The sequence below is a fragment of the Vigna unguiculata genome, chromosome 6 (genome assembly GCF_037176805.1).
Source record: "Vigna unguiculata cultivar grain cowpea cultivar isolate G323 ecotype 2 chromosome 6, ASM3717680v1, whole genome shotgun sequence".
In the NCBI taxonomy this organism is placed as follows: Eukaryota; Viridiplantae; Streptophyta; class Magnoliopsida; order Fabales; family Fabaceae; genus Vigna; species Vigna unguiculata.
This window is the reverse complement of record NC_140797.1, coordinates 2,171,582-2,186,628: the sequence shown is the minus strand read 5'-3', so window position 1 is coordinate 2,186,628 and position 15,047 is coordinate 2,171,582. Positions and strand designations below refer to the sequence as shown.

Below are 15,047 nucleotides of genomic sequence, written 5' to 3'. Positions count from 1 at the left end.
GCTTTTCTCACATAAGATTTTTTGGCTTTTGTAGAAAAATAGAAAGAATGTTATTCTATTACTTGTAAGAAAATTATAAAAAGTTATTTGCAAAAGGATTAGATCCCTCCATTGTATAAGGTAAGTTTAGCTTACTAATTAGAATTCATAAAAGTGTAAATAAGTTAATCAAACATGTTTCTAATACATGTTTAAAAGTAATTTCTTAATTATATAAAATTTACTATTCCGAGGAATCATAACCTCGTAACAAAAGTAATAAATGTTTTTGATGGCCGTAGAAATAATTTTGGTGCAGCCCAAATCTGTCCGAATAACACGCGCGATGTGAAAAGCCATAATATCCAAACAAAAGCACTAAATTCTCGCCCTCTTCCTATTTTTAAGGTTTTAATAACAGCACTAACAAACAAAGCATCCACACAAAAAGAAAGAAAGAAAGAAAGTAGAAAACACAAGGAACGTGCTCTTGACGAGTTCAACTACTTTCTCTCTCTAATTCTCCTCTCTCTATACGGTGAATCAACGGTGAACCAAATTGATTACAAATTAATTAGCCTCATCGCCATCAGAAAAATTGGTTACAAACGAGCATACATGCATTCTTCTCCCAACCTCTAACTCTTTCGGGTTTCTCTTTTTTTTTTTCCTTATCTTATATATTCTTTGTTATGAAGTTACTCGCTCCGGGTTCCACTGCCTTTCGTTCTTTTTCGTTTTCATGGAACACCCATTCCTCTGGTCCTCTTTCTACGCCTCTTTTTCTTTTAAGGGAAATTAAGAGAATGATTATCAAGAATTAATGGTTTTTTTTTTTCTTTCTGTTAATTGGAGCAGGTGCTAGTGAGAAATCTGGAGAAGAAGGTTTTGGTGATAAGAAGGGGTTGGGGGGTGTTGTTTATCTTAATGGGGAAAGGTGACCATGGACGCTGCATTTTTTCTCTTACGAGTTTGCAAATTGGGTATGTCTTCTTCTTTCTTTCTTTTTCTTCTTTTAGTATTCACGGTTAGTTCTGATGATGTGCGATCATGGTTTGTTGTATATTTTATCACATGATTAACGAATTTCTTCTGTTGTTAAATTGATGCTGGATTGAATGTATTTATTTGTTTATTTTTCGCGTGAAAGGGGTTGAATTTTATTCGATGAGGCATGATGGGTTTGTTTTTCTCCCCGCTTAATTTATTAATTATTATATCTGAGAAAAAGTATTACTTCCACGCCCTCTCCTTTTGAATTTTTAAATTAAATTTTGTTGGTTCTTTCATGATCATGAGCTCTGCACAGCGTTGTGCTTCTTTTTTTATTTATTTTTGGATACATTTGTGTATGAAATTTGAGTTCACTGATGCAGTTTTACAGTCAACTGCAAATGGTATTCCTGATCTTCTAAAGAAAAATATCGTGATGTTCTGAACTCTGTTGCCAGTTTACCTGCATTTTTATGGTTTCTGAAGATGCAAATGAATCAGGAATGTTTTTGGCGAAGTTCTTTATGTAATTTTCAGTTCTTACTGCTTTTAGATTGTCATATTGCAAGTCACCTTTTACATTATCTTCAAATATATATCGTGTAGAACAATTGGAAAATGTGGTACAACTGTTATTGCTTCTCCTCAACCTTTAGTTATAGCAACTTAATGATTCAGCATTTAAAAGTTTTCTTTGGCTATCCAAGAACATTTGTCACAGCTGGGTGGTTGTTATCTGCTGTATTTTAATTGATCAACTATGCTGGGTTAGAAGAGTTGTTTTGTTTTTCTGTTTTTCTAATGCTGATTTATTTCTTCTTCGTGATGTGTATTCTGCAGAGACTTGCAATCTTATTTTGCAGATCTTAGCCTTTTCCTCGCAAATGATAGCAAAAAAATGTATATTTTGGTTGACAATAGACCATGGTTGAGTGACCTTGGTTCACGGGGCATACACATTTGGCAATTAATGGTTACTAAGGTTTGTAAACTCATTATTTAAAGTGATTTTCAAGTAGTTGTTGTCTTTGAATATGAATTATATAAGTATGTTTTTGCAGTCAAGGCTATCTCCCTTTGCATATTCCAAAGCTAGAAGAGAGAGGAACGAAGGCAAAGAAGTTTGTCCTCAATCAAGCTCAAGCAATCCAAAGAAACTTATGAGATGGTTATCATTGATTGAAGCAGTGGTGTTATCAAGGAAGAGAGTTTTGTTGCCTGTGAAAAACTTAAGGAATTCTTTACAATTGAGCAGTGAGCTGCATAGAACTCTCTATGGTTTTATCATATTTGAAGTTGCATGGTCTAGTGTTCGTGGTATCAACTACTATAATGAGCTTCAGGTACTCTCTTTGGCATGTTTCTTTTTATTTTCTCATTAGATTCCACACAATTTCATGTATTGATTTTTTCATTTGTTTTACAGACCGATACATCACTGGCTATAGAAGCTAAACTGATGAAAAGATGGGAATTTGATAATATTGCTCAAGCTGCAAGGTGCATGTCTTCATGGTTCTCAGGAACCCCTTCTGAGCAGATGCTTCTAAAAGAACGCCTGGATTCTGCCTCAGGTGGTAATTTGGATTCTCATAATTTTTTTCTTACCTAGTGTGCATAATGCATATGAATTTAGGATAGCCTTTATGGCTGTAGCATTTGTATTTCATGTGAGTAGGAATATAGTAATGTATAAAGAGATGCATGCACCTATTTGTATTTCATGCAAGTAGAAATATACTTATGTGTCGGAAGACATGCATGCATGCATGTCTTGCACATGCACTCACTCATATGATAGAAAATTGCTGTAAGTTACATAACACTTAGGTTGTGTTGATAGTAGTGCCGAGATATTAACTTGTTTGAATGGTAAGAAATTTAAGAATTAAAGGGAAAGGAAGGATCTCATCCCCAGATAATCTTCTCTCTAAGCATCCAATCTTCTTTTTCCTTTTCTGAGGTGGTGGGTATGAATAGTGACACTTTCATTAAAAGCTTTTAACCTTTTCCATTCCTGGCTTTTTAAACTCTATCATAACCCTTTATCCCCCATGCTCATCCTTTCATTCTTTTTATAAACCCTTGTTTTGTTGTGGCTATCAACTTCCAGCACACATAGCCTAATTCTGAAAGGTTTCACAGTCTAACTTACATTATAGCAACTAAAGGCTATAGAAATTTTTTAAATTCTGAACGAATGGGTTTTCAATGAACATTACTTCTTTGTCTGCAACTTTAACAGGGGAAATATTTTATGATGCCAGTGAAGATTTTTCTGGTGTTGTATCTGTTGATGATGATGACGACGGGGACAATAATAATGTCTGCAGAAATGTCACTGTTGAAGATATGTTAGGTACCAATGTTGCTGTATGTTCTGCTGATATAGAAGACACAACAGAAATGTTACACACACCTCCTCCTTCTGAACCTAATAAGAGACGAAAATTAATGAATTCCTTGAGTGCTGGAGTTGAAGCTGATAGCTACTCTGCAGGTGAAATTGATGACTCATTGGATTATTCTCAGACCTCTAGCTGCTTTTCTGATGATACAGCTGAAGTCACTCAAGATGATTCAGTTGAAACCACTCAAGATGATGCAGATAAAGCAACACAATATAGGGATGTTCTACTGTTATTTAGGTTTGATGATCACGACCTCCCATTTAAATTACGGGAAGTCATTGTATCTGATCTGCGATTGCTTACTTTGTTGGAGGCTGGTCTTCCATCTTGGGTCATCTTCCTTCAGTCATATCCAGTGTTATGCAATCTTTATCGTCCTTGGATGTGCCCACTTGCAAGACTTTTATATGTTTTGATATCATTTGTTACTGTTCTCATTGGATTCTACGATTTATACAAAAATGTTCCTGTTCTTAAGGCAACTGCATCTCGTATATGTGGTCCTCTTTTTGATTGGATTGAAACTTGGGAGATGGTTTCAAGGGTCAAATACTTAGGGACAATGCTGTTTCTACATAACTTCCAAAAGGCTGTTAGGTGGTTTCTTGCCTTTTCACATGCTATGAGGTCATTCTTTTCAGTTCTTGTTCAACCTCTTGTAGAATCACTGGTGGAGATTTTTGGATTTCTTCTCCCAAGCTTGAAGTTTTTGTTTGACATAGCTGAAAGCATCTTTTCTGTTATTTGGCTAGTAGTTGATACTTCTTTTGATATAGTGGGAAATGTACTGGAGCTACTATTTTCACCTTTTTGGTTTCTGTTCAATGTTGTTTGGAACATCGGTAAGTCATACGTTTTAGTTTTCTGGTACTGTCTGTTATTTGTTAACTTTATACTTCCTTTTAGCAACATAAATTGTCATCTGATATTCTACTAACTGCCTCCATTTACCTTTTTTGTATGTACTGCAGCTACATGTATCTTATATCCTTTATTTTGGGTTCTCTGGGAATTACTATATGCTCCTGTTCGTCTCATCCTGATGACATTCAGATTTTTGCCCTCAACATGTTTGTACATTTTTAATATACTTGGAAAGTTGTGGCAGTTTTTTAGTAGCATTTTTCAGTTTGCAGCAACTTCTGAAGCTACAGTGACTGCCTCTGAAGTATCCATGTGGCGAACTCTTTGGAATGATCTTTTTTCCCAGGTTTTAAGGCATTACAATATTATTTTGGATGTCAGTGGTTTCATTAAAGACTATCCTAATTTGGTATATTTTTCTTTTTCCTTTTCCAGATTTTCCGTGCTCTCAAGAGCATAGTCTATGGGTTTGTTGCCTTCTTCACAGCCTGCAATAGGCATCGACTAAGGTACAATGTTCTGTTTTCAAAATAAAAGAACATAAAATGACATTTCAAGTAAAATGTTGGTCGTGTGATAGTCGAATTATGCATTATAGCTTTAAGGACAGAGGTTGGTAAACTTGTGTTGAGCAATTGTGGTTGTCATTAATTTTGGCCAATGATCAATTTTAATTTTAAGAATAAGGTGTTGATGGTCAATTGTAAATATTGTGTATGTGTACTTTGTTAAACTCTAGGAAAGAGAAAACATTAAGCCGAAACCATGTGTTTCTCAGACAACACAGGTGCTTTGTTTACATTTAAAATAAAAATCAATATAATAAATAGAGGAGACTTGATATCTTGTAATTACAAAGATGAGTGAGAAATAAATAAAAGCATTTCTAATATATATATATATATATATATTATAATTATCTAAGCTAGACATTATTCACCATACAAGATTATATAATTATTACACTCGCACAAGCTAGAGCATATAAATTGAACATGTGTAGCTTGCTGCAAATATAATCAATCATTGGTCCTCTTAGAGACTTGGTGAATATGTCAGTCAACTATATTCACTAGAGTTGACAAATCTAGTGGTGTTATCCCGAAACTCGAGTTTTTCTCATATGAAATAACAATTCTCCTCAATATATTTGGTCCCTTCTTGAAAGACAAGATTAGAACTGATGTCGAAAGCATTATCTAGTTGTCTCACACACAATGTGCATTTTGGAAACTTTCTTAAAAGCTCTTTAATGAGTTGCTTTAGCCATATTATCTCACATGTGACTAGTACACTTGCTCTGCATTATTATTTTGCACTTGATGTAGTACCAAAGTTAAGGGATTGAAATGTTGGGCAGTACCAAAGTTACAAGTTTGTGTTTGTGAAATATTTCTAGCAGTTATAAACACACATTGACAACAATAGTAAAGGTGGAGAAAAGATAATGATTACCAAAATTGTGATCAATTGTACTAGAGTCAATGATCCAAGGGCTAAGGGAAGGAGATTGAGAGTGATAAAAAAATGAAATACCAATGTGTGCCATCAAACCAATGTTACTAGTGGATTGGTTGGTGTGTCACACACCATTTGAGAAAGTCCTCAAACATTACTAGAAATTGGTCAGCCGGTAATGTAGGAGCAACATATAGCTTAGCAGTAGATATTTGAGCAATATTATCTGAACGAGGGGGTTTGAGGGTGTTTTCCTTGCAACTTTCAACACATCAATTATATATCCAAATCGATGACAATGTTCACATTTTGGATGATTTTTAAATTAATTGTGAGAGCATACATAATTATTACTCTGCGATGCAGTGTTTCCCTTGCAAAAGAAGTATTTGTCCTAGTGTTTATTTTTTGAGAAATATAGAGGAGCGTAAGTGATGCTGAAGTCATAATAGGGTTCACTGCTGATGGGAGCTCATTAAAATCACGTAAGGCAACATGAAGCCGCCTAAGATATGCAGACATAGGACCATCAAAATGTCATGGTGCAAGAACTGTTAAGAAATACCATGGTGCAAGAACTGTCATCAAATGTGTGCCTTTGGTATAACAAGCATGACCCTCACTCCTAAATGAACAACATATATCGTGGAGACGAAAAGTAGATTTGAGTGAGGTGTGAATAGTGGTGCTATAGGGTTGAGCAACAATCTTTATCCATTGTTCTCAATTTGTGTTGGAACGAATTTAGAAGTGATAATGAGATGGGATTTGTAACTTAACCTACGTAACCATGACTTGATTTCGGAAACCCATGTGAAATAGTTATACTCGTCTATCTTCTCAATACTTACAATATGGTTAGAAAAGACAAAAGAATCTGTTTTGGAGGTTAATATTGTGTTGGAAGATTTTATTTTATTTTTCTAGAAAGCTGGAAAACAATAAGATAACCTAAGAAGAGGGAAAACTAGATGAGATCACCAAACAAACTAGGATGGAGCCACAACCACGCGGTAGGAGGCGACTTGGGCGTGGGTTGGTTGGCCATACGTGGCACTAGAATAATGAATGTGGTTTTGGGAGAAAGGTCCACAAAAAAAAAAAAAAAAAATCCTTGGAGACAATTGGTAGCTATTAATACAAGTCATGGGTGTAAAAATTTATGTTTAATAGAGGTAGTATACTTGATAATCCCACAAAGTTGAACATTAATTTTACTTCATTTAGTTGAGATGGTCAAGATAATCTTGACCCTCAGGCCTAAGAATCATAATTACTACTTTTCAACTTGTTAGTAATAGTAGGGCAATGACAAAGTTGATGAATCATAGAAGCATTAGGTTTTGGAGTGGTCATGGATTAGCCTCGGATAGGAGGCAAACAACCAAAGAGTGTTAAAAACATGTAGATAGAGAATAACCAACCCAACAAAGAATAACTAGCCAATGGTGATGTTGTAATGGAAGGAGGAATACATATCCATAACTAGCATAGTAGGGCAAGTCTAATTGCAACTACAAAAGGACTTGCTAGAAAGTTCATTGAATGAGTTGTCGTGTGCGACAAAGGTGGTGATGGAAAATAAAAAGTTGCAAGTAGGGTTCGAGGGCATAAGGTGAATCATTTGTCAGAGGAGTCATTGCTAGGGTTTGTCATTGCACGCCATGTGATGCTGATGGTGGTCGTTGATGGTGATTATATCGATGGTGAATAGTGAATTTCAATAGGAAAGAGCAATCTTGTCAAATCCAAGGATTGTAAGTGGATCAGAAAGAAGACAAAAATCGTAAAATGGGTTCATAAAATTATGTATTATTAAAAATAATATAAATGATAAAAATAATTCATACATAATTCATAAAATGGGTTCATAGTTCATAAAAAGCACATGTATAAAACTAATAAATTTATAAATTCATAAAAAATTGTCATGCTATTTTTTCTCTTCAAATTCTAAATAGAAGCTAGGCATAACATAGAAGAGCAAAACCAACAAATGTGGGGAGAGAAAAAGGAGTAGAAGAAGAATAGAGGGCAGTGAGGGCGACTACGAAGGTAGCGAGGCGGGGGGCGTTGGCGATAGCTGTTGTAAATGCTGATGAAAACACGAATAAAATGGACTTGCTGAGGCATGTATATTCAGTGCGTTTAAGGATTTATTTGTGGTGTATTGCGCAGATCCCCAAGGATATAACAATAACTTTTCAGATATTTCCAAGGAACACAGAACTAGCGAGATAAACTCTGTAAGAGTAATAACTCACAATATAAGAGAAGAAATAAAAAGGAGAGAAGTTGAGAAAGTGAGAGAAGATCTGTGTTTTGGAGGAGGGAAGTGATTCTGTTTGTAGGCAAATGATAGAGTCAGCAATTTGTGTCGCACAACGAAGAACGTGGTGTCACCCAAAACAAGTGGAGCAACGTTCTAATCTTTCGTGTGAGGAGGCACCCCTAACGGAGAAAATCCCAAAACTGGAGGAACTGCTTATTTGTTGATCTCGTGGCTGAGGAGAAACCGAAGCTATCTGGACTAAAGCAAGCAGCGTGGATGAGGTGTGGTTGCCTCCAATCTCGCACAAAGATACATAAGCCACATCTTGCTCATATCTCGCTTTTTGATTTAGAGATTTATTGTTCTGGAAAGGAATAGAAAAGAAGTAGAGTATAGCACATACCTTTTGCAATATCAATTTTTGCAGCAATCCTCGACATATTACAAAAGGTAGGGGATAGAAAGAACAAAAGAAGAAAATCATGGGTCTCATATAAGATGTAATGTATCAAAGCTTGTATTACAAGCTATATGAACCTGTCCTAGATTGAGAAATTTAACACACAGTATAGTTGGTACAATAAGCTATATAAACCAAAAACACTTAATGTGTGTTAGCGGTTTATCAATCACAATATACCCTCCAATTCTTGTTGTTAACGCTGTTTTGTGCTTACTAGGTCATGCACGTGCTTGATATTCATGAGTGCTTTAGAGATCTTGCTAATATCTCATGCAAGTTTCCTCACTTGATACTCATATAAGTGATTTTATCAAGTGTATGCCTTGAATCATACCCTACCCATAAGGGATATGAAAATTATTGAAAACTTTGTTAAACTAAAATTCTTACACCATTTAATTTTATTTACAAAGTTTAACCTTTCATGGATGCAGTATCTAGAACTTTCACATACACCATTGTATTAGACAAAATTGATTTAAAATCAATTTTAGTGCTAGAAGAACTAACAAATCACTTGTTTTTACCCATATGAACCTTATTTATAGGATCTCAAATAACAAAGGTTGGGTTACCATCACTGGTTTTTTTGCAAGTGGCTTGAGTCCCATTCTCCTCGATGTTTCTAAAATCATGTTTCTCCTTAGGGGTTTCATCTGAAAACATGTTAGATTCTATTCCAAGTTCACATAGTCAATGGAAATTGTTGCACTTTTCAAGAGCTACTTCACTAAATTATGTCTCAATTGTATATGTTTGTTATTTCCATTGTAATTTTTGTTTCTGGCTATATCTATTGCCAATTGGCAATCACAATGTATTGATACAAATGGGGTTCGTTTCATTCCTAGTGGAATGTTTGCTAAGTTTTTCATGCACTCATCTTTACTACCAACCATTTCAAGAGCAACAAGCTCTGATTCCATTGTTGATCGTGCAATAATTGTTTGTTTGACTGATCCATTGACCTTCTTAAGTATGTCATAAGCCTTGCAAGTGCATTCCAACGTTCCTGACTAGGACATTGAGTCTACCTACTCAGTCTAGCTACCGAATAAGCAATGTCTGGTCTAGAAAAGCTCATCAAATGTAGTATGTTCCTAATTATCTAGGCATACTGAGTTTGAGAAATGGATTCTCCTACATTTTTCTTTAATTTAGATTTAGCATCATAAGGGGTACTCACTAAATTGAAATGATAACATCCAAACTTGCTAAGAAGTTTCTCAATGTATTGTTCTTGGGATAGTAATATATTATCTCCTTCCTTATTCTAACACCTAAAATCTCATTGTCTCACCCATGTCTTTCATTTCAAATTTAGATCCTAGAAACAACTTAGGTCTAGGGACTATCTCATTCCATGTAGCAAAGATTAGCTTGCATCCACATCTAAACATATAATGACAAATTCACCGTTTTCAGATTTAGGACACACACATTTATCAACACTATTAGGTGAAAAACCATCACAAACAAATTATCACAACCCATACAAAGATTTTTATTCATATTAATTCATTTAAAATTGTATATCAGTCTCTATATATACAAAACTCTAACACTATTTAGTAATTACAAAAAGATCACTAGAATCTTCTAACAACATTGAACAAATTCTATTAGTTTCTAATAATACATTTAATATTCTACTAACTTATAGTAGTGTATTTAATATCCCACTAGCAACACCCCAATCTTGCACAAAGATTACGAGGGCGGTGATCGCCGTTGATCGTGATGGTGGCGAGTGTTGGGAGTGCAAAGGCGGCAATTGCTGGTGGCGGCAATGGTGGTGTCGACAATGGTGATAGTGAAGCTCGTACTTTGTGTGGGTCTTCTCCATTGAATCTGATATGCGAAACACAACCCTTCCAGAAAAATCAACATGACCACACGATCCTCCACTCCAGCGAACATGCTCGTATAATCGCTTCGATCCACCCAACTTCCGATTCGACCTCCATGTCAATTCGCTACTTGGTGAGGCAAACTCAGGATCGTGCGAGTTTGCAAAACAATAGGAAAAAAAAAAAACAGAAACCGAAAACATTTACAATTTCTAAAATGTCTAAACCTACGAGTAGTGGTTCCATAAGGAAAGGAAGGATTAGAATTCACTTCTCAAAATAGGAAAAAAAACAGAAACTGAAAACATTTACAATTTCTAAAATGTGTAAACCTATGATTAGTGGTTCCATAAGGATTAGAATTCACTTCTCGTTATACTCTTGATACTAAGTTGAGAAGATATGAAGAATGATGTGTTTAGACGACAATCGAGAGCTATTCAATTTATAAGGGAGAAAACAAAATTATAGAATAATTAGTTACCGTATTTTAGGTTAATAACATAAAAAATTACAGAATCAATATAATTGATCCTAATATCATTAGTTACTATATACATAACACTCTAAAATCTACAAGATTCCAACAATAGGACATAAGGAAATTTGGAGAAATAAAGATTTTTTGATCTGTTAGGATATTCCCTGAGATATTTTATTATCTACAACACTAATAGTTCTGAACAGTCACTAATCAATGAAGTAATGTATGTGTCTAACCTTGATTTGACGTAATCCTATGCAGCATCTATAATCATGTACAGGAGTTTATCCGAAGACTATATCGTGCGTGCCAAAGATCGCGGCAAGGTAACTCTGGAGATCGTGGAAAAAATGGTTTGACACTAAAGTTGGTGAGAACTCTAAAATGGAGTGTGATGCAACTCTTGTATAATCAGCTTTGTGACTTTTCAAATTCCCATTCCATGCTGATTTGATATTTATTTTAGAGGGTAGCTGAATATCAGGTTTGAGAAAAACTGGCTTATTAAATGATTTTAAATTGGGGTTGTTTGAAATTGCATAAAACAAATCCGTAACATGTTGCTTCTAGGAAATTTAGTTAGTTGCTTCTCCTCAAGTCAGAGCGTTGCTCCATGTTACTTATACTAGTTTGTTGTTGAAATTAAAGATTTTTATTTTTTTAGACTTTTAAAATCCAAATGTCTTTGATGGCATTCCTTGGTACTTTCATGTTGCTTCTGTGTGTGGAAATAAACTACCATTTCAAACATTTTATAATCCTTAACGCTTACTTTGCAGGCAGAAGAAAAGAAGAACGTTTGATTGTATTTGACAACAAATTATCTTTGACGATTCTAACATCAACACAACACGTCATTTTGGGTAAACTCAATAGACTGCTAATAGCAATTTAAGATTTTTTTCCTCTATAGACAAATTTTGATTTTACCTTCTCCCCCCTAGAGTTCTCCGAGTTTCTTTCTTACATTTGTCTATGTCTTGATGAGTTTTACAGTCCAAATTACATTATGTACATTATGTACAGTACACTTGTAAATTATACTCGATGTATATTTTTTTTTTTTCTATATAAACGTATTAATTGGAGAGTATGACATTCCAACTACGTTGGTACTTTACATCTTAAGAAATGTTCCTTGATGATATTTATTATTTAAAAAACAACAAAAAGAAAAAGGGATAAAAACAAAAATACGAGGATTAAACTAAAACTTATGTAATCAAGAAAATTTATACTAAATCAATCTGTTTCTAAAAAAATCTTGCTTTAGACAATATTTTCAAATCAAAACGAACTTTTGCTTCAAATCCACACCTAAACTTGCTAAACTCTATAAACACACTTATTACCTACTCTAAATATGAGAGATTTTAAAATTTAAGCATTCACTCCTGGCCGAACAACATTTCCATCTTCCTCTATAGTACCAAAAGAACAATATTAGGTTTAGCGAGAGATAAAACTGCTACCGTGGTCAAGCCATAAAGAAGTCAAACCGCGACCGCAACCAACTTGATAGAAAGCATAACACCCATAATCTTAGCCTTCAGAGCACTATCGATACTATGAAGAGAAACCACTTATGTGTTCCCCCTTGTTGCCTCTGAATATATTAGCAGGAGTTGTAAACTCAGGATTTTCATAAGCTGTAGTGAAGAGGAGTCATCTTTGTTTTCCCATTTGCTGCCACTAAAAATACTAGTAGAAGTTGCAAAACCAGGATTTCTGTAAGTTGCATCCCTTTTCCAAACAACCCTAAGAATTTTAGAAGCTTTGCTAACATGAATATTGATATTAAAAGTCTTCAAAACAACAAACTCATCAATACTATTACTATCACCTTTGTAGAGATTACCAACATCCCAATCCCTACTATAATAAGATTCTTAATAGAAGGAATGTGAATCAGATCACCAAACTTTTGAAAATTTCTCATTTTGTATATGCCTTAAATCACTTGAATGAAAAGCAGCCATTCATATGTCTTGAATTTGAGTGTTGCCCAAATCATTAATAACCTGTAAAAGTAGAAAAAAAAGACGGAGCTACAAAATATATATATATATATATATATATATATATATATATATATATATATATATATTATGAAATTTATGGATGTCTATTGAGTTGAAAGCAGTTACGTATGATTGATTGTTATTGATGTTATCATTAGTATTGTAACCATTAAGTTGTATCTCTTGGGTTGCCTTTTGTATTTATAAATAGAGACTTCTCCTATTGATAAATGACACACATAAAATCAGTCTCTACTCTCTATCAGCATGAATGCACGTTATCAGCACGAAGGCTATACAACTGAGTTAGTAGAAACATTTTCTTTTTAAGGACAATGCTATGTGTACCTCAATTCAGGCTATTTCTAATCCTTTCTTTATTGTCAATCTTTTCTTATATTCTTTTTTTTTTGTGATAAAAAATTATTTGACTTTATCAATTTTCATATTTGTCTTATATTATTATTATTGTCTATATTAATTTTATAGTTTCATAAATAAAATTTGATTATTATCAATATTTTATGAGTCAGTTTTAAACAAGTCAAACCTTACAAAATTTGAATTTGTGACTTTTGATATTACAAGGAAAAATTATTCATCTTGAGTATTAGAGGTTGAAATACATCTAGATGCAATGGGTCTTTGATGATACTCTAAAAAATGGAAAAAAAAAAGAAAGAAGGTGGAAATAAAGCATCTAAATATCTTCTTATGGTCAAACAAAACAATAAGTTTTAATGAAAAATCATGAGACCAAATTGATTATGCTTCATTCCCAGAAGTGAATGCAGCAATATCCATGAGACTAAATTGGTTATGTTTTTTTCCCATAAGTGAATATGGCAACATCTAATTCATATTTTCATGGTGATAAAGGAAATTTCAAAGAGACATTTTGTCATTAGAAGTGAAACAATAGTGTGAAAAGGGAAAAGAAAAAGATGAAAACAATGACAAATAATATGACAATATAATTTATCACTACGGTGGTAAAGGCCATTTGGGTCATACTTGTCTTACATCAAAGCATCCTAAAATCAGGGAGAAGAACATATAAACACACTTTATATTTATAAAGATGATGATTTTGTTTTTGGCCATATAGATGTCACTCATCTTGATATTATTATTATTTTTTTTTGCTGAACTAAATGAAATGGAAGATGGAAACATTAATCACCTCATTGGTGATGGAAGTATTAAGAATGTGTTTTTTTGTATAAAATGGCAGAAAAAGTTTCTATGTGACAGTATAAAATATATTTTTATATATTAAATTTTAAGGTGAATTCTCTATGATATTATTACTATATAAAATATGCATGTTTGATGTTGGCTATATATAAGTTAGAAGAATCAAATTTTCTTTTATATTATGTAATGTATATGTGAAATAAGTGTATAATGAACATTTATTATTATTATTATTATTATTATTATTATTATTTTATAAACTTTATCCTAATAAACTATTTAAAAAAATAAAAAGAATTCAATTTATAAGTAATTGAAATGTTATATCTTAATTTCTTAAAATTCATAAAATCTCTTGCCATATTCATGTTGTTAAGTCTTTGCTTCTCTTTTATTGCATTGGCATTGAGATTATTCTTATAATTTCTTAGTGCCTCTCATTTTAGTACACCTTTGCAAGTTGAGTGTTGCATGGTAAAAGAAGAAAGCCATTGGAGGAAAGGGCTATGGGTTACAACTTCTAATAAAGAATATGTGTTCCCCATTAGCTACATTTGGTTGTATTTTCCTTATTCCAATACTATATTCCTTGTTCGCTGACATAGCTTTTGTTCCTCCCTTTCTCTCCATTCTCCTATTTCAATGTGCTAGATTAACTTGGTTAGTTAGCCAAAATTTATTTACATTACATGTGTGTTGTCTTTATTGAATTATGTAATCAACTATGATCATTATATAATCATTTGTTTATGTTTGAAAAAAATAATTCACTTAATTGACTATGTGCATGCATAATCTTAATATTTATTTGCAATCTTAATATTTCAAAATATTAAATACATGTGAAAAATAATTAAAATATATATTTTCATAATATTTATAATAACTTATATTTTCTTAATTTTAAATATTCCAGCGTCCATGTACAATAATATATATCTTTGTGTCCATACTAATAGAATAAATATAATTAAATATTATATATTGTTATAAAAACGTAAAATAAATATTTATTATTAAATGTATAAGTTGGTTATATATATATATATATATAT

General features: G+C 33.1%; 1 protein-coding gene across 2 annotated transcripts; it reads left to right on the top strand.

Annotated features, from left to right (window-relative positions):
• The first annotated feature begins 410 nt into the window (after positions 1-410).
• LOC114187780 (G1/S-specific cyclin-E protein) lies at positions 411-11,867 on the top strand. 2 transcript variants are annotated; one of them, XM_028076149.2, is made up of 11 exons: positions 411-741; positions 838-962; positions 1,813-1,954; positions 2,034-2,315; positions 2,399-2,546; positions 3,218-3,331; positions 3,473-4,225; positions 4,355-4,593; positions 4,683-4,756; positions 11,036-11,144; positions 11,554-11,867. In XM_028076149.2, the coding sequence occupies exons 2-11, from the start codon at positions 907-909 to the stop codon at positions 11,575-11,577; spliced, it is 1,941 nt and encodes a 646-aa protein (XP_027931950.1). In that variant the 5' UTR covers positions 411-741; positions 838-906; the 3' UTR covers positions 11,578-11,867. The 2 variants fall into 2 exon arrangements, with proteins under 2 accessions (XP_027931950.1, XP_027931949.2); XM_028076148.2 differs by having other exon boundaries at positions 3,218-4,225.
• Positions 11,868-15,047: the final 3,180 nt, after the last annotated feature.

What these genes read in the sequence shown, in the direction of transcription:
- LOC114187780 (XM_028076148.2), top strand. Translation starts at nt 907, where the DNA reads ATGGGGAAAGGTGACCATGGACGCTGCATTTTTTCTCTTACGAGTTTG. An exon ending in ACTACTATAATGAGCTTCAG is followed by an intron (nt 2,316 to 2,398) that starts GTACTCTCTTTG and finishes TTTGTTTTACAG; the next exon opens with ACCGATACATCACTGGCTAT. An exon ending in CAATGTTGTTTGGAACATCG is followed by an intron (nt 4,226 to 4,354) that starts GTAAGTCATACG and finishes TATGTACTGCAG; the next exon opens with CTACATGTATCTTATATCCT.